Genomic DNA, 19,381 nt, shown 5'->3' on the forward strand with positions numbered 1-19,381 from the left:
TGGAACTGGAGGGTGTTATGCTGAGTGAAATAAGTCAATCAGAGAAAGACATGTATCATATGACCTCACTGATATGAGGAATTCTTAATCTCAGGAAACAAACTGAGTGTTGCTGAGTGGTGGGGGGTGGGAGGGATGGGGTGGTTGGGTGATAGACATTGGGGAGGGTATGTGCTATGGTGAGCGCTGTGAATTGTGCAAGACTGTTGAATCATAGATCTGTACTTCTGAAACAAATAATGCAACATATGTTAAGAAAAAAAAAAAAGAAGAAGATAGCAGGAGGGGAAGAATGAAGGGGAGTAAGTCGGAGGGGGAGACGAACCACGAGAGATGATGGACTCTGAAAAACAAACTGAGGGTTCTAGAGGGGATGGGGGTGGGGGGATGGGTTAGCCCGGTGATGGGTATTAAGGAGGGCACGTTCTGCGTGGAGCACTGGGTGTTATGCACAAACAATGAATCATGGAACACTACATCAAGAACTAATGATGTAATGTATGGTGATTAACATAACAATAAAAAATTAAAAAAACATTTAGATGAATTGTAAGTGGGCTCTAGTTGATTTCTGGCCCTTGACCCACAAATTTCAGGAGTGGGTTTTTTTTTGTTTGTTTGTTTTTTAAGATTTATTTATTTATTGGGGCACCTGGGTGGCCCAGTTCATTGTCTGCCTTCAGCTCAGGTCATGATCTTAGGGTCCTGGGATAGAGCCCCGCATTGGGCTCCCTGCTGAGCAGGGAGTCTGCTTCTCCTTTCCCACTGCTCCTCCCCCTGCTCGTGCTCTCTCTCTTTCACATAAATGAGTAAATAAATCTTTATTTTTTATTTTTTTAAAGATTTTATTTATTTATTTGAGAGAGAGAATGAGAGAGAGAGCACATGAGAGAGGGGAGGGTCAGAGGGAGAAGCAGACTCCCCGCCGAGCAGGGAGCCCGACGTGGGACTCGATTCCGGGACTCCAGGATCATGACCCGAGCCGAAGGCAGTCGCTTAACCAACTGAGCCACCCAGGCGCCCAATCCCCAAATTTTAAAAAAAAAAAAAAAAAAAAAAGATTTATTTATTTATTTTAGAGAGAGAAAGCGTGTGCATGGGGGCGGTGGGAGGGGCAGAGTGAGAGGGAGAAGCATACTCCCGCCTGAGCAGGGAGCCTGATGCGGGACTTGTGGGACTTAAGGAGGGGGGCCTCCATCCCACAACCTTGAGATCATGACCCTGAGATCATGAATGGAGCGGAAATCAAGAGTCGGATGCTTAACCGACTGAGCCACCCAGACGCCCCTCAGAAGTGGGTTTAAGGTTAGTTTCTTCACTAACTAACCCTCTGGCACACAGAACCTCCCCTCACGCCCCCCACTGTAGGCTGTCAGCTCTTCCCAGGCAGGCCTGGGTCTAATTCCAATGTAATCGAATTAGAGAATTCTATTCTACCAATTCTGGTGCCTGGTACACTGTTGGCCCACCATAAATCATCATTGGATAATGAGTAAAGAGATTTCGCAGCTTGCCCAAGGTCTTGGCTTTCATTACAGTGGCCGGTGGGTCAGCTGGCTGGCCAGGAGGGGGTCCTTCGAGAGCTAGCTGTCTCTGCTACAGGGAAAACGGCCAGGGGAGCTAGGCCCCCAGACGTGGAGTTCCTTTCTCTGCTCTGACATTTTCTTGACCTTGGATGAGTCACTCTCTGAGTCCTGGTCTCCCCCTCTGTTAAAAAAAAAAAAAAGCGTCTAATAACACCAACCACAGTGTGTTACCATGACGATCAAAGTAGAGGAGACCCTCTCACAGGCCCAATGCCTGGTATTCATCAGGTCTTCCATGAATGCCCCTTTAGTCAACACTTACTGTGTGCCAGGTCCAGGCTCCATTCCCCATTGTAGGTGCCCCCTAGCCCTGATGGGCCTGGGTGCTCCCAGTGGCTCCCTCAGCCCACCCTCCCTCTTAGCTCAGCAGCTCTGGGCCCTGGTGCACCACCTTCCACATGGCTGGTGGCTGGCTGGGGCCTCGTCTGCCCTAGTTTGTGCGGGCTTCAAAAACGAAAGACCACATTTTTCACTTTGGGTGGGCTAGCAGAGCTGGCTGAGACAGACAGACCGACTGACCAATGAAGGTGACAACTGTGGTTTGTGGCCTCTCAGATCAGACAGACACTCTAAAGCTTGAGAGGGGACCCAATACCTTCTTGGCAGACTGTTCGATGTTAACCAAAAGGCTTGTCCCCACCTCCCTCCCTCAGGGGCAGCAGGAAAAGTGAGAGGGCCAACGTGGGTTTAAATCCTGGCTGTGCCATTTTCTAACTGAATGATGTGAGTTGTCCCACCGGTGGCAGCCTCAGCGGCCTCATTAGGGAAATAGGACCAGAATAATCCTTCACTCACAGGGTTGTTGTTTGTAACTCATCCTTTGGGTTTCCTCTTCCCAGACTCAGTGTTTACCTCCAAGTCCTTCAATCTTCACCCCTCCTTTGACCTCAGAACTAACTACTGCCACGTTTCTCTCATTAGACACCTCTCACTCCACATAATACTGTTGCGTCTTTATCATCATTCTCCTGCCATTTTTAGGGACCTCTGTGCCAAGGATCTTCTACATAATATTTTTGATATTCTATTCCAAATACGTTCTAATTTCAACTCATGAATTATTCAGAAGTGCATTTTGACACTTTGAAATGCACGCGGTTATCTTTTCTTTTTGTGCTGTCTTTTGATTATTGATTTCTTTTTTTTTAAGATTTTATTTTTAAGTAATCTCTACACCCAACGTGGGGCTCAGACTCACAACCCTTGAGATCAAGAGTTGCATGCTCTTCCAACTGAGCCAGCCAGGCGCCCCTTGATTATTGATTTCTAATTTAATTATATTGCTGTCAGATAATGAGGTCTGTTTGATTGTTTTGAATTGGTCAAGACTTGCCTTGTGATCTAATATGTGGTCACTTTTGTAAATGTGTGCCTGAAAGCAAAAGTGTGTTTGCCGGTTGCTGACTGGAGAAATCAAAGTATTCAATTAAATTAAGCTTGTCAGTTGTATTGTTCAAATCTTCTACACACTTACTGATTTTTTTTAAAGATTTTATTTATTTATTTGACAGAGAGATACACAGCGGGAGAGGGAACACAAGCAGGGGGAGTGGGAGAGGGAGAAGCAGGCTTCCCACGGAGCAGAGAGCCCGATGTGGGGCTCGATCCCAGGACCCTGGGATCATGACCTGAGCCGAAGGCAGACGCTTAACGACTGAGCCACCCAGGCCCCCTGATTTTTTTTTTTTTTTCGGCTTAAACTACCAGTTCCAGAGGGAGGTGATTTAAATCTTCCTTTATATTGGTGGACTTGTCTATGTTTCCCACTATTTCTGTTTATGATTTTGAAGCTATGTTATTAGGTGCATATAACTGTAGAATGGTTATACATTCTTGATAAATTGAGGCAGGCAAGTATCCTAGTGTCTCTCTCAGCATGGTGGGTTTATTTCTTTCATGTTTGTCCAAGGATGTTACCTTTTGGGCACCCTTAACTTTTGAGAGGGGTGGATTGTGTCTGCTCCAACCTCCTACCTTACGAGGTCCCAGCTTTTATCTTGCTCCATTTTGGATTTGTGCCTTTGGGGATTTTCTTTTCTTGCAAGCTTGGCCTTGCATTGAAAATATCACATGTGCGCACGCACACACACACTTTATGTTTTATCTAGCATTTCTAGTTGTTTCGTACCAGAAGGTACCTATAGTCCACCGTATTGCTGGAAATGAAAGTCTCTGTTAGCTCTTAACTTGAAACTTTATTTACTATTTAAAACAATTCTATGAGGGGCGGCTGGGTGGCTCAGTTGGTTAAGCATCTGCCTTTGGCTCACGTCATGATCCCAGGGTCTTCCCATCGATAGAGCCCCACATCAGACTTCCTGCTCCATGGGAAGCCTGCTTCTCCCCCTCCCTCTGCCTGCTACTCGCCCTGCTTGTGTGAGCTCTCTCTCTCTGTCAAATAAATAAATCAAATCTTAAAAAAATAAAATAAAACAATTCTATGAAATCCTATCACCATTTTTTCATAATGAGAAAACTGAGGCTCAGGGGTTTTAGGACTGGATTCAGATCCTAGCTCTGACATTTACCAGCTGGGCGGCCTTGGATAAATCAGTCATTTCAGAGGACACCGAGCCCAGAGGGCACGGCAATAGGGCCTGCCTTGCAGGGCTGCCATCCAGCTCCAAATGACACACAGAAAGTCCCTGCTATGGTGTCCCTGATGCTCGGAAGACATCTGGGACCATTTCACCTGTGATCACTTGGCTTCTTTCCAGTCTTTAGGCCTGGCTGTCTGTAGGGCAGGGCCGAGTGTCTGGTACCAGGGGCTTGTCCTCTCTTCTCTGGGAGACGTTGACAAGGATAGTTCAGTGCTGGAGAGTTACCTGGCGGACCATAAAAGGCACATCTGCTGAGATTCTGATTCTGACGCACTCCTGGGTGTGGGCACGTGAGTCCCACGTGGGACTCTACACGTGGGTACGGCCCGTGAAGGGTTGCCCCTCCCCCTCCCCTGGGCTGTCCTCTGGTAGGTCACCTAGACAGGACAGTAGGGTTGCTTCATCCACCACAAGGTGCCAACAAGAGGGATAGAGTGGCTCTCCTTGGTTAGCAAGCAAATTGCCTTTATTTTACCTTCACTTTCTGAATAGGGAATAAATACATATGGTTCAAAAATCAAAACAGTTTAGAAAGAAATGCATTCGAGAAATCTTGCTTCCACCTCTGCCTTGTCCACCCTGTTTCCCCACACCTCATAGGCGACTTCTTTTGTTACCTTGCTGACATAAATTCAAGCAAATACATTTATTCCTATATCCACCTCCCTTTCTTACACAAAAGGTAACATAACATATATACTGTTTTGCACAGCATTTTTGCTTCCAAATATATCCTGGAGATCTTTCCATATCAAAATCTGACAGGTTCTTTTTTGTTTTTTTACAGCTGCATATTTTTTCATTGTGGAGATGTACTATAGTTTATTTAACCTTTCAATGTCCAGTATAGTAGCCACATGTGGCTATTTACATTGAAATTAATTACAATCAAGTCAAATTTGAAATTCATTTCCTCGGTGGCACTAGCCACATTTCAAGAGCTCGGTATAGCTACCTGTGGCCAGTGGCTATCATGTTGGACAGCACCAACAGAATGGAACATTTCTATCATTGCAGAAAGTTCTATTGGATTGCTGGTTTCACGAATCCCCTAAAGCTGGACACCTGGCTCATTTCCAGTCTCAAGGCGGTTCAGTGATGATACCACCCATGGGGTATCAGGGATGCAGGGATGCAGGAGAGCTAAGTGAGAGCTGCTTTGGGAATGCTGGGCCTTCAACCTCAGATCTCAAAATGTGGGAGGCTCCTGGAAGAGAAGGTCTATTGGGTTTGGGGCAGGGGCTTGACCAGGGCCTGGAAAAGAGAGTAGCCCTAAGGACAGGCTTCCTGCTTAGCTCTAACCCTCCACCCCCTCCCTCCATCCCCGCCAAAATGCAAGCCGGTTTCCTTTCATTCACAATTTAAGTCCTGCACTGCTGATATAGGGACAGAAGAGATACAGTTTCTTCCTTGGAGAAAGAGACAGATTGTTACTTGCCTTGTGACAAAGACTTTCAAATAGGCCTCACCAAACATCAAAAGGCCTTACAATACCTTTAATATAACAGAGTGAAGAGGTGGGAAAACAGGCATCAATTTATAGGGGTTGCAAACTTTTTGAGGGCAATTCCAAATCTATCCAAATTCCCAAAAATCAATCCCAAAGTGCATAACCTTTGACTCAGCACTGTCATATTTATTTATAAATTTGTCTTATGGATACACACATAAGTACCGACAAGTTTATGTACCCAGATATTTCCTGCAGGCACCACTGTCCGTTGCAACAAAAGACTGACACAACGTAAATACCCAGGAGGAGAGTAGTGAAAGAGACTGTGACACATCCATATGATGGAGGACTATGTAGATTTTGTAGAGGCAGATACATTATTAAGTGAAAATAGCAAGGTGCTAAATTGTGGAACACGTGCTACAATTTGTGTTAAACACACACACACACACACACACACACACACTGCTTGTATATGCGCAAAACATCTCTGGAAAGATGTATTAAAACTGTTGTTCTTTTAAACCGAGCACATGTATGTATTACCTTTAAAAAACAATTTTTTTTATTTTTTTATTTTTAAGAGGTACCCACTGAGTAATGGTGAGCAGGCAGAGGGAGGGAGATTCTTGGGGAGACCTGCTCAGTCACCTGAGCTCTGAGTGTCCCCAGTGACTGCACAATTCCTCCATACGAGGTGACAAGGCCACAACAGTCCAGAAATGTCACCCACACTGTGACTCCATCTCCATCACCTCTGGAGGCCTCGCCCTGCTTTGGCTGTCATACCGCCTGCGCCCAGCAGGGGGAAGCACAGACCCACTAAAGCATTGGTTCCAAACTTCACCAAGCATCCCTTCTAGGATTTCCTCCTCTGTGGACACTGATTGGAAAGACACTTCCTGCCAAGCCGACCAAATTTATTAGGTAATAATTGATTAAATTCTCTCCCTTATTTTGTGCCTCCCATTTCTCGTCAGGGTGCACGCGACAGAGTGTAGGCTCGCTAAGCTCGTCATTTTCCACATAAGAGGTTCTACTTAGCCCAACCTTGTTTCCACCAGGCCTTGGGTGGCGGTGGTTGGCCAGAGCATCCCCAGGGGTTGAGGGCTCAGGCTGGCAACTGCTTCATTAGGGGCTCCCCACCCTGCTCAGATTTTCAGCCGCGGGACACAACTCCCACCCTTCTCCTACCCAAAGAAGTAGTTCTGGGCGAGAGGAAGCATGAAAACCTGGCACCAGTCTGACTGGTGGCAGTCACTCCCCCAAATGTGTTTGGAGTCTGTCCCTTGCTAGGGGTGAGCAGCCTATTAATGGGGACTCTTTTCATCAGCCACAGATTCTCCAGGAGTGAGTGCAGTGCTGGGCATACAGCTGGTGTAAATTAAAGGTTTGTTGTTGTTGTTAAATGGAAAGAGACAACCATCGAGGGGACCGGGGACTAAATTCTTTAAAAAGCAAAAAAAAAAAAAGGAGGTCCTAGTTAATCTCAAGGGCAAGAACCCACTGACAAGACTGGACCATCTTCAGCTGAAGGGTCGTAGGCACAGAATGGATCCCCTTCTTAGCATTCCCAAGGAAAATCCTGCTTTGTCTTACCTTATGGGTCCCTGGCTGGGACATGAAATCAGGAACCACATCTCTCTCACCCACCAGAGGTGCTGGTGACCTTGGCGGAAGAAATGCTTAAATCAGGTCGGTCTGGGGGAAGGGACTGTTTCATCCTAGGGCCTTCCTTAAAATAAATTTCCCAGCTCCTGCTTAACTCCTGTCAGTGGTTCTGGATGTGTGTGTGTGGGGGGGGGGGGGGCGCGCAGAGGGAAGAGAGGGCTCTAAGGGGAAGGGATACTTATGGCCTCTGGCCTGACCTGGAGGAAATCCAGGGCTCCTTTAGTGGGCCCTCCCTCCTCAATGTCTTAGAAGTGCAGGGAGGGGCAATTGGGGATCTCTACAAATTAAACGGGGAACAAAAGGAGCAACTGAGAGGTTGGAGATTATGTCTCAGACCTGGGGATCTATAGCCCTCCCAATACTCGCTCACCTTTCTGGACCACCCTGGATGAGAGGGGCAGTGGGGGCTCGGACAGCAGCCCCAACGCAGTGTGGATTTTGAGAGTCCTCTCTGCCCCTTATTAGTTGTGTGCCCTTGGGCAAGTCACTTAACCACAGTGAGCCTCAGTTTTCCCATCTCTAAATGAAGATATCAACACCTACCTTCCCTGGTCATTGTCGCGGGATGAATGAAAGAAGACCTCTGGAAGCATTTCTGTAATTGCTAGACTTCAGGGATTATTATTCGCCAAGGTGAGAGGCCACCCTAGGTCCCTGGAGGTGACAGCGTCAAGGAGATAATTTTTTTTTTTTTCCTCCTCTGCGGTGCCTGCTCCTTTCTCAGCCTGGATATGCTGGCTTTAATCCTCTGTTCCCCAACCCCCGTGCTTCTCCTTGAGACCGCCTTGGTGGTCTCCAGATTCTGGCACCTTGGCCTTTTCCCATAGACGCTCCCATTCTACGACCCTGAGGATGTCGGCATGCGCGCAGAGTTGGTCCAGGTTGGGACAGGTCGTGGGGCTCTCCGCTGGCCTGAATGTGCGGCCCCCGCCCTGCTTTGGGGTTCTCATTTGCAGATGGTTCCCTCTGGTCCTCAGCTCCTCTCTGGACTAAACAGAGGAGGACAGAAACAAGGGGTGGGGGGCCTGGAAGGGGGTTCCCACCTTCTCAGTCGGGAATCCGAGAGGGGAGCCCAGCCTTTGCGCCCCAACGCCGCACCGTCAGGGGTCTCCAAGCCGCGCTCGCAGTTGCTGGCAATCCTCGACAAGGAGGTTTCCCCCTCCCGACTCCCAGGCGGTGACACCGCCCCCCCCCCCGCCTTCCCCACTTCCCCTCACCCAGACCCCGCCGATCCCCGGCTCCGAGGGAGAGCGGGAGCATGCGGTTTTAGGACCCGGAGGCGCCGCCGCGCGCGCCGCCGCCTCTGCCTCGCCTCCGTCGCCTCCCGCTCCGGCAGGTGAAGCGGCGCCCGCCGCCCCCTCTGCGGCAGGTGAAGCGGGTCGGCCGCCCCCTCCCCGCCGCGCCATGGCAGCGGCGGACCCCCGGCCCGCGCCCCGCGCCCGCCCTCTCCCTCCAGCCCGCCCCCCGGGGGCCGGGTGCGTAGCGGCGGCGGCGAAATGCGGTTTGCGCGCTCGGGGAGCGACAGCAGAAGTTAGAAAATCGCCGAGGGGGGAGCCCGCGCCGCAGCTTCCTGCCCCCGGCCCAGCCCTCTGGCCCCGGCGGCCTGCAGCCTGACTTCCTCCCCCCACCCCGCAGCTCGCCGCCCGGCTCCTCGGACGGGGCCGCCCCGATGGGACGCCGCGCCCCGGCCCTCGCGCGCCGCTGAGCCGAGCGCCGCCGAGCCGAGCCCGCGCCGCCGCCGCCCGCCGCTGCCCTGCTCGCCCCCCCGCCCCGCAATCCCCCCCAGGCCCGGAGCCGCGTCCCCGGTCCCCCGGAAAGCTGGATTTCCGAGGCTGGAGGCGCCTGGCCGACTGGGTGGGGACCACCATGGGCAACGCGGCCGGCAGCGCGGAGCAGCCCGCGGGCCCCGCCGCGCCGGCCCCCAAGCAGCCCGCGGCGCCCAAGCAGCCGATGCCCGCGGCCCGGGAGCTGGAGGAGAGGTTTAACCGGGTTCTGGTGAGTGTGACCCGCCGCGCGCTGGGCGCGGGCGGGGGGCGCCAGGGGCTCGGCACGCGTCCCCGCCCCCGGGGGCTCAGGTACCGCTTGGAGATACCCGGCCCAGTGGCTGCCCCTACAGAGAGGGTGGGAGTGACAGTGGCTTCTTTCAGAGTGACTTAGCACTCTCCCCCCCAAAACTTTCTTCTGCAGTCGCCCAGTCTGCCTCCCCAAGACACCCCTTTCCCCGGCGCTCCTGGGTCTACAGGTCTAAACAAAAATGTCCTGCGAGGAAGTTGGGAGCCCGGCACTCAAGGGGGCCCTGGGGCATCCCCTTCCATACTGCACGCAGGCCCAGCCATGGGGCGCAGGTCTGGAGCATCTGCTTGTGTCTCAGGGCCAAAGATGGAAGGGTTACATTTTAACGTCCTGGGAGCTGGAGACCGAGTTCAGGTGTTTGGTCCTGATTCGTTCGTGCCTGGGCTGCTGGGAGCTGGGTCCTCAGATCATGCGGAGGGAGTGTCTGTGCAGGAGAGATTGCCTGTGGGTCCTTATCTTGGACATTTCCTCCAGCTCACTGAAGGGATTAAGGTTAGGAGGGGTGGGGTCAGGATGGGTTGGTCTCTCTGGCTTGGGGTGGTGCAGAATCCTGGAACCCCCCCCACTATCACCTGCTGGAGGAATTGGGGGGCTTGGAGACTAGGCCCCTGGGGAGAGAGCCATCAGCTCAGGCTGAGCCTGGAAGCAGTCAGGATGTGTTTGGGGAGGGGCTCCCGGAGCAAAATCAGGGCTCCCTAAGACCTGGTGGGAGGCAGAAATAGGGAGGGGGAAGGGCCACTCATTCTCACTTCCCTCTTCCTACCTCAGCCCTGTCCCAGGCTTCCTTCTCTAACTAATTGCCTGGTGGCCTGTGTGCTGTCAGCTCCCTTGCTGGACTCTGAGTGACAGGCGAGTGAGGCCGTGCTTTTTCTCAGGGGCACTTTGTAGCCTAAGCAGGCAGGCCCTGCAGGTCTGAGGGAGGGGGCCCAGGGGAGGTGCCGGCAGGCGAGCAATGCTGGCCCGCGGCAGTGCTCAGTCCGGTGTCCCCTCCACCTCCTTGGCATCATTTCCCCTCCCTTGGCCAGTCATTGGGCAGTACTTGCCAGATCCTCTGCATGGCCCCTCATAAGAGTTCCTAGAAATCTTGGCTGCCCCCTCCCAGAAGGAAGGCTAGGAGGGGTTTGGAGGAGCCATCGGGTGGGGTGGGTCTATCCTTGTGAAGGCACCTTGCTTGATTAGGGGAGAGGGAGGGACTCTGAGAGACGCCTCACATGGGGCCAGGCCCTGATTACTCCATCTCTCCACCTGCTTTCCTTTCCCCAAACCCATGGCCTGGTAAAGCTGAGCTGAGCTGAGCAGATGGGGGAGGGGGGGAGAATGAGGAGAGACAGTCTCTGGGGGACCATCTGGGGAGCCTGAGTTGGTGGTGGATCCTTGGACCCCTGCCAGCCTGATGTGGGGGGAGGATATGGGTCTGTCTGTGTTTCCCCCCAAGTGTGTGTCTGTGGACAGGGGTGGGACAGGCCATCAGGGTGAGGTGCGGGCCCCAGTCTGCTCTCTGTTATACACACACTAGTGGGGAGGAGCGGTATGAATAACTCAGACCAGTGGGAAATCCAAAAGTCAAATGGTGAGGTTCTGATGCATGTGTAGTTCTTGATCGCCCTGCTTGTGTTTTGGCCTTAGCTCTGATTGGCTGAGTCTGGTGCTAAGCGCCATGGGAAGTCCCTGAGTACCAGGGCGTGGAGGGCGGAGGCCCAGAGCCGGGTCTTAGAGGGTGTCTTGGTGGAGAAAGCAGCGGTAGCTGGGTAGGAATCTAGGGTTGGCAGCACCCACTGGGGCTCAGCTTTCCCCCCCAGCCCACAGGAACCCCAGTGTGTTTATACTTGGCCTTCTTTCTGGGGAGGGATCGGCCTGTCCCTTGTCCTGTGTGAGCAGAACACACCCCACCCAAGGTTGCTTGGCTAAGAACCTGGCTCCCCTCACTCCCCACCAACAGGGGCATGAGCCCCACCCTGGGGTGACAGCCTCGCCCCCGCCTGCAGCTGCCTGGGCTAAGTACTTGGCTAACCCCACGGGCCTGGTAAGCAATATCGCAGGGCGCGTCTCCATCAGAGCCTGCCTCCATGGCCAGAGCGGAGTCCTGTCCATAGTGAATGTCTACGTGGAGAAGAGCCTCCGACTGCTGAGAGTGATGGGCTCATCACCCGCCAGGAATCCCCGAGTCTTGATGGCAAAAGCATAGCCCCTTTGGATATGGTCACATGGCCCCGGGGGAGCTCTTCCTTTTGCTTAATAGCAGCCATTTGGTCCCTGGTGGGGGGTAGGACCCTGAGACCCCAAATCACTCCTTGGCTCCTGGCTGTGGGACCTGTCTTGTGGGTGAAGGGCGCCCCCACCAAGGCCTACCCCCAGACAGGAGATGGAGCTTGCTCTCCCTTTCCCTGCCGTGACCTTTCTCCCATGCAGGGGTGGGTGGCAGGGGGCTAATTTTCTAAGGAGGCTGTGAGAGAGAGGGGTGCCCCTGCTTAAAATGGGGGTGGGGAGAAAGAGCAGGTTGAGCCGGGGTTTCCTGCTGCTGCCTTAGCAACAGTGGAGGAGCGATGGCTGCCCAGAGACACGGGCCTGCTGTGATGGTGGGAAAACCAGCCCGCCAGACTCCACGCTCTCGCCTCTCCTGTGCCGTGCCCAAGGCTCGTGTCTTCCCAGACCTTCCCCTGGAAGGGTCGGGGTTTGGGATGACAAGGCACTCTTTCCAGGCCTTCCAGAAGTTCCATGCTTACGGCCAGGCATAGGACACCCCTGATCTGTCTGGTCAGGGAGGAGCCTGTGACCTTGGGACCAAGGGACCAAGGGAAGGTGTCCTGGATGTTGTGCTCGAGGCCGAGGGTGATGCTGATCCGTCCACATGGTTCCCAGGCCGAACCATTCGGAAAGGCGTTTGCCTGCTGGGGCCTAGCCCCCTGGGCTGCCCTTAGCATGTGCCCAGGGACGTAGACATTTGGGGAGGCTGTGGGGGGAGGTGAGGACAGCCTCACACAGGGTGTGGATCCTGGAAGTCCTACTTTCAGCTGGACCCCTTCCCCGAACAGCAGAGGTAGACTCCATTGTGTTGGCCAGAGCCCTTCTCTGGGGCGAGGCAGATGAAGTTCGGGGAGGTGTAGCTGTAGGGGTGTTTAGGCCCTGGACCTCTCATCTCTGGGGTGTCTTACATGGAGGATCCCAATGGCGCTGGGGCCGTGTGGGCAGATGATGGCCTGGACAGGTGCTGTGGGGTGAGATTCTTAGCAGGCAGGGCTGGCGCACGCTGACCCTGGAAGCCCAGGGATGTGGTAGGCATGATTCACAGGGACATCTGGGGCCAGTTGGCAAAGAGCTGGGTAAGATGGGCAGGAGCAGGTGGGGTTGCTCTGGGGGCTACCTCTGCACTTTTCCTGGGAGCATGGGGCCCTGGGAGGTGGCTCAGGCCTCCCCGCCTCTGAGGGGGACAAGGGTTACTCGCGGGAAAAGCAGACTAGCTTCCTGAGCTCTGAGGTCATTACGCTGGGGGGTTGGATTTTGTCTTTGCCACTTATTACCTGGGTGACCTTGAGCAAGTTACTTGACCTTTCTTTCTTTCTTTCTTTCTTTTTTTTTTTTTTTTAAGATTTCATTCATTTGACAGAGAGACAGCGAGAGAGGGAACACAAGCAGGGGGAGTGGGAGAGGGAGAAGCAGGCCTCCCGCCAAGCAGGGAGCCCGATGCGGGGCTCGATCCCAGGACCCTGAGATCATGACTGAGCTGAAGGCAGTCGCTTAACCAACTGAGCCACCCAGGCGCCTTCTGTTACTTGACCTTTCTGAACTTCAATTTTCCCCATGGGTAGAAAGAGAATGCTACTGGCCTAGGCTGGCCTCCTAGGATTGTTGAGAGATTAAGTAGAGTTTGCCTGACCCAGAGCAAGTGCTCCAGAAACTCTTCCCAACCATGAGGAAAGGGATGATACCGGAGCAGATAGGGTCCTCTCCATATTGGAGGCCTTCTAGGCCCCTCTGGACTGTGCCTTTCCCCTCTTCCCACCTCCATTACCGAGACCCACAAAGGTTGCCAGTGTCAGCCATCACAGGCCAGGCTGCCCTCGCTGCCATCATGCAGGTCAGCCACAGCGGGGCCTAGGGGCCTAGACCGAAAACTGCCTGGTGGCCGGAAACCACGGGAGGGAGGGCCCACCTCTCGTGGAGGGTGGGGCAGTGGTGGTGTTAACGGTAGCTGTGTGCTCATGGGGAGGGGGTGGGGAGGCCTCCACTTCCCTCTGAGAGACGGTGTGCTGGGGGGGGGTTCCCCAGTGAGTAAGAGCTCAGTGTGGGCAACAACAGGAAGCGTAGGGTGCTGGGTGGCAGGAAATGGGGCTGGCTGTTCCTGGTTCCTCAGACGGGGGACTGGGCCCAGGCTGTCTGCAGAAGACCCCTGGGGGTTCGGGACCCACATTTCTCACTGCCCTCAGTGAGAAGGAAACTGAGTCTTCTTACCAGCTTGCCAGCCAGGTCAGCTTGGGCAAGCGACTTAATCGCTCTCTGCCTCAGTTTCCCATTTGTGAACTGGAGATCATCATACTATTTCCTGTGTAAGCTTCTTTTTGAGGTTTAAATGAGTCAGTAGATAGAAACCACCTGGAATGGCACTTAGCACAGAGTGGACGTTGGGGGGAATGTGTATTGTCAGTGCTGTAATTCTCCCACCGGCTTAGATCAGCTTGGGCAGCCCCTGCTGTCCTGGCTCGCCCCTTGTCCCTGCCATGGGGACCCTTTAAACCCTGATGGGAGAAGCTGTGAGCTTTTTGGGGGTTCTCAGCACCTAATCCTGGGCCAATAACTCCAGAGCCCTCCTCTAAGTCTGGGATTGCCTAGAACTGCCGCAGAAAATCTATGTACTGGAACTTTAAAACGTGAACAAAATGGATTGTGTTTGGAGATGCACTGAGAGCTCTAAAACCAAGGTTGAGGCCTTGGAGAGGGGGGCGGAGGGGAGATGGGTGGGGAAGTGGGGGCTGGGGGGACACTTCCTGGCTTCTGGGCCCATCAGGCTGTGGAGGCCCTGTAGGGCTGGTCTGAGACTGGGCTTGGTACCCAAGTTCAAGGGCATTCTGGGACTCAAAGGGCCAGACGTCATGAGGAGAAGGTGGGCAGGTGGGTTGGGACATAGTCTGAGCTCAAGCTGAAAGTGAAACCAGAGGGTGTGTCTGTGTCCAGATGCAGACGGAGCCCGGCAGTCTCCAGGGAGACCTCTCCAGATGTCAGCACTTGGGGGAGAGTGGGTCAAGGCAGTGCTTGCAAGGGGCTGGTCTTGGGGGAGTGAGGTTGGAGGCCCCTCTTGCCCCTGGAGAGGGAGGGACGGGAGAGGGGAGAATGATCCCCACACATTCTAGCAGGAAAGTTCGGAAATCAGCTCCTTTTCTCTGCCACGCCCTCAAAGATGGATCTTTTCTCTCTCTTCCCCTGACTCAAAGCCTCAAGGGCAACAGGGAAGGGGGGGCTGGAGGGTCAGTTCACTTTTGGCCAAGCCTCAGAGACAGGTCTGTTGGCTCTGGATGTTTTCACAAACTTCTGCTCATCCCACCGGCCCTCACCTCGGGGTCTCCAGTGGACTCCTCCCACCCCCCAATCTGTGAAACGCCTCTGCACAGTGTGCATCACTGGAGAGTATTATTACATCAAAACACAGCTTCTCACTGGGTATTTCCAGGAGCTCTGGGAGCCGCGAGGCAGAAGGGAAGTGTGCCTATTTTCCGGAGGAGGAGGCTGAGGCTCAAGGAGACAGAGGAGTCATCAGGCTAGGTGGGCCCAAAAGCTGGATGTCCTTGACTCCAGCCCTGGCTCTTCCTCCCCCCCACGTCCCCTCACAGGAGGCAGGTGTTTCTCCCCCCGCGCCCCACACCTGGACTTCCCTGTCCTTTCCTGTCCCACGTGAGCCCTGTCCGCCAACCTTCGACTTGTCTCTCAGCCCCCGGCCCCGTGGTACCGCCTCCTCGCTGAGGGCCCTGGGTCTGGGGTCTGCAGCCGTTTCCCAGGAGGGTTTCACTCCACCCTGAGTGAGTGGCATCTTCTGGCTCCTCTCGCGCTCCTTAGGGTACCCGTCTCCCCGGTGGGCACAGCCGAGGAGCAGCTGCTAATTAGTGCTCAGCGCTGTCAGAGCTATTTCTGATTTCCGAGCCTAAATTTAGCCCGTCTGGCAGGCTGGCACGTAGCCCCCGGGGCTTGAGCACACCCAGGTGGGGAAGGGGCAAAGGAGTGGCCTGCCCTCCACCACTGTCGGGGCAGGTGGGCCCCACAGCAGAGGCCTCCCCCTCCCTGGGAGTAACCACTGGGCGGCCCTGGGGGAGTGGGCCAGGGCGCTGGTTCAGAGTCAGCTCTGGGCTCAAAGCCAGCCTGGCTCCCCGCTTCCTGGCTTTGTAACCTTGGGCAGGTCATTAAACTCATCAGTCCTTGCACCTGTAAGATGGGACGGGTGGTGCCGACGGTGGTGGTGAGGGTGTCCCCCCGCGGGGAGGGCTCAGAGCAGAGCATTAGTTAGCATTAGTTGCTGCCTCTAGAAGTGCCACTGGGCCCAGTCCAGGAACCAGATGGGTCCCTGGGGTGGGTGAGGGCCTGGAAAGACCCATGTTGGGAAGCAGCTGTCCCCTGTAAGGCTCAGTGGCTGGGGCTCAGCCACCCCCCTCACTCCTCCTCACCGCCCTTCCCCGCCACCCCCTCTCTCCTCTGAGTCGGCCACAGCTCCAAGTTTCCCTGACATTGGCTGCCTCCCAGCCTCCCCCTTCCCCCTGAGCCTCGCCCCACTTTGCCCTGCCCCACCCTGGATCTCTATGGAGATCCAGGAGAGAGAGAAACAGAGATGGAGAAGGGTCTGGGGGAGGCCTTGCCCTCAGCTCCAAGGCCCTTCCTGGGCGATCGGTCAGTGGTGGCAGGAGCCGTTCTGGCTACTGGCGTCTTGGAGGAGGGCAGCAGATGAGACAGCAGCGGTTTCCTCAATCCAGGGGCTCACTTTCGCAATGGGGAGAAGCATGACGTACCCCCATCCCCAGCTGGCCTGCGGGGGGGGGCGGTGGGTAGGCCGTTTCACCTCTCAAGTGGGGCCCCCGCCGGAAAGCTTGGGCAATGGGGGCTCAGAGCAGCCAGCTTCCTGTTGTCTGGGACTGACCTAAGGCAGTGATTTTGGGGGGTGAGGTCTGGCCAGAGCCCCAGAACTAGGCCCAGCGCCCCGGAGAGGAAGCTGGCTGCAGAGCCTCGGGTGGGTGTGGCGCCCTCTGGGCTCCGGCTCTGGCCTCCTCTCAGGCCCTTGTGACTGAGGCTGTGTGGTGAGCCACCAGAGCTGGTGACAGGGGCTTTCTGACTCTGGGCTGGGGATCCCTGGGGACTCCCACATCCCCAGTGGGACGGAACTCCTTGAGGGCAAGAACTCTTTTGGGGCCTGACGCCTAGGAGACTGTCTTTTAGCCTGGGGTTTACTGAATTGGGGTAGACTGGCGTCATCTTCTGTGTCTATTAGGAAGACACGCCAAGTTCCAGGGGGCCAGGGATCCCCTGGTGCTGGCAGCACCGGGCAGGACCCTACACCCGCCCTGTAAGGGAGAAGCTGGATGGGCACGGCTGTGGCTGGGGGAGGAGGACCAGGCAGAGCACTGCTGACCTTTCTTAGCTCCTGAGGAGAGTCCCAGCCTGGGCCACCAGCACCACAGACCCAGCATGCTGGCTGCCGGCCCCAGTTCCTGTGGCTGGGTGACCTTCCCCAGGAATGCCCCCCCGCCGCCCCTCCAGCCGTGATGCGCCTGCTTGGAGTTCCCTGCGTGTCTGACAAGTTCCCTTGGCTTGTCTCGGTCTCCTCCTTCTAGAAGTGATCAGGAGGGAGGGCGCTGGAGAGGGGTGAGGAGGAGACAGCTGTTTCCACCCTGGCAAGAGGTTTCCTGGTGTTTGTGAGACATTGGTGCCCTGGGCTGGGGCCGCATGTAGTCCCCGTGGTGTGTGGTGGCACGCAGGAGTGGGGCATAGTGGGGCCTGGCTGGAGATGGATCCCGCCCAAATGCAAGAAGAGATGGTACCCTCTTATTGCACGTGGGGAAGTGAGTCCAGAAGTGCCGGAGGCCCCAAGAAGTTAGGCTGAGAACCCGTGCTCTTACCATCCCGGCCGTCGTGCGGGGAGGTGGTGTATGGACGACAGAGCCCAGGCCCTGGGGTCAGGCAGCCTCAGGGTCAAATCCCAGTGTCCCTTTCTAGCTTTGGTCCTCGGTTTTCTCATCGGCTAATCTGCTTATCTCCCGGGGAGAGAGGGTGATGGGGATTCAGGAGGATGACAGATCTCCTAGGGAGCTGACCCCATGCCTTGCCCCTCACACGGGGGCCCCAGGCTCAGGGTCCTTACCTTGTCCTCCAGAACTGCATGAACTTGCCCCCGGACAAAGTGCTGCTGCTGAGCCAGTATGACAACGAGAAGAAGTGGGAGCTCATTTGTGACCAGGTGGGTCCCAGCCCCTTCTGGCATCAGGGTGCCCTGCCCTGGCCAGGCTGGGGCTGGCAGGAGGGGGGCACTGCCACGCCGCCCGGAGGGTCAAGACCCTGCCCAGAGGCCTGTGTAGCATCTGCAGAGGGTGCTGGGGGTGTCTTCAAGACTCTAGAGTCTCCTTCTCTTGGACATGGGCCTCTCCAAGGACCTTATGAGTCCCTAGCAGGGCTGGGTCTGCCCTCTGGAGAGCTGGCAGGGGCTAGTGCGGGGCGCTGGCCAATCCAGCCGGGCCACGTCACCGTCCTCCTTGCTGGGCTTCTTGGGACAGCCTCTTTTGACCCTCCAGCTCTGGGCTGGGGAGGAGAGGGTGCAGCCCCAGGGTTGGGCCTCTTTGACCCCATGGGAGGTGAGGAGGAAGGGGCAGGACCCTTGTCCTTCTTTTCCTTGGGCCCAGAGGAGCTAGTGTCAACCAAGCAACAACCCAAAGGTAACCAGTTCCCAAGTGGCAGAGCAAGAACTAGAAGCCCTGTCTCCTGGTGCTCGGTCCCGCACCTGGGTTTGCACCTTTGTGGCTCACCGGGTGCCCCTGCCTCTCCGGCTTCTAGGGCTGCTGTCTGTGGTAGCAGGGAAGACCCCTCTCGCGCTGCTGGGCCAGGGTGGGGCCTGGCTGCCGCAGTGGTTCAGTGAGGGAGGGAGGCTGGGGGTGCGGAGGTGGGGAGCAAGGAGCCTCCCCTGGGAGCCAGGGCTGGGCCTTCGGCTCCTGCTAATGGACCGGAATGGGATGAGCAGGCTGTGCAGGAGTCTGGGGCGTAAGGGCTGGGCCCTGGCGGCAGGGGGAGGAGCTGCTTCCAGGGGCTTTGGGGCTGGGGTAGCGGCCCCTGCCCACCCCCCGCCACCAGGGCGGGGTGTGTAACAGTAGTGACACCTCCAAACCCCACCTCAGGACCGCACTAGGGCTGTGGCTTGTGAGGCCAGTGTGGGAAGCGAAGGTCCGAGACTGGGGTCTTTTAAAGTGGCCTGGTGGGTGGTTTGTTTAGATCTTCAGTATTTCAGAGGGGTCTTCAGATAGCCTGGGACCTGGGGTCAGAGCTGAGGATGGGATTCTGGGACAAGAGCTGGGGTAACTCTAGCTGTTTCACTGTTCGCCCCATTCCGTCTTCCCAGGAGCGGTTTCAAGTCAAGAACCCTCCCACCGCCTATATCCAGAAGCTGAAGAGCTACCTGGATACTGGTGGGGTCAGCCGCAAGGTAGCGACGGACTGGATGTCTAACCTGGGGGTATATGTCTCCCCCTTTTTCTCTGTCCCTTTCCCCGCCTGCACCTTCCAAGCTCTGGGCAGTTGGAGTAACTGTGTGAATAAACTTTTTGGTGGCCTTTGTGGGTATGTGTATGAATGTGTTTGTATACTTTTGGGGGATTGAGGGGGCCCTGGGCAGGCTCCTTTGCCTGTAGCTGCAGATGCTTACATGGGTCCACTCATGTGCACTATGCAGCGTGTGTGCTTGTATGCATGGTGTGGCCATGTGTGGACGTGTGCGTACTATGTGTGTGCTTTTGTGTCCACATATGGTTGTGAGTGTGTAC

At 55.4% G+C, this 19,381-nt stretch overlaps 1 protein-coding gene and 1 long non-coding RNA gene across 6 annotated transcripts in view; one reads left to right on the plus strand and one right to left on the minus strand.

Annotated features, from left to right (window-relative positions):
* Nucleotides 1-1,049: 1,049 nt before the first annotated feature.
* LOC112815768 (uncharacterized) lies at nt 1,050-8,478 on the minus strand. Of its 2 annotated transcripts, XR_012377042.1 has the most exons (4): nt 7,854-8,478; nt 7,239-7,308; nt 4,289-4,411; nt 1,050-1,707 (listed from the first exon to the last, which is right to left on the minus strand). It is a non-coding gene; the product is annotated as an uncharacterized lncRNA (long non-coding RNA). The 2 variants fall into 2 exon arrangements; XR_003206048.2 differs by lacking the exon at nt 1,050-1,707 and having other exon boundaries at nt 3,263-4,411.
* Nucleotides 8,479-9,075: 597 nt separating this feature from the next.
* The window catches only part of FMNL1 (formin like 1), a 24,550-nt gene continuing 14,244 nt past the window's right edge, over nt 9,076-19,381 (plus strand). The window contains exons 1-3 of one of the 4 annotated variants that reach the window (XM_025861704.2): nt 9,076-9,305; nt 17,728-17,811; nt 18,961-19,074. In XM_025861704.2, coding sequence (XP_025717489.2) covers nt 9,177-9,305; nt 17,728-17,811; nt 18,961-19,074 — 327 coding nt within the window. In that variant the 5' untranslated portion in view covers nt 9,076-9,176. The remainder of the gene's footprint in view (nt 9,306-17,727; nt 17,812-18,960; nt 19,075-19,381) is intronic. The other 3 variants (XM_073889196.1, XM_025861703.2, XM_025861705.2) reach the window with 3 other exon arrangements.

Source organism: Callorhinus ursinus, unplaced genomic scaffold (genome assembly GCF_003265705.2).
Source record: "Callorhinus ursinus isolate GAN/ISIS: 27379988/994484 unplaced genomic scaffold, GSC_fseal_2.0 scaffold102, whole genome shotgun sequence".
In the NCBI taxonomy this organism is placed as follows: Eukaryota; Metazoa; Chordata; class Mammalia; order Carnivora; family Otariidae; genus Callorhinus; species Callorhinus ursinus.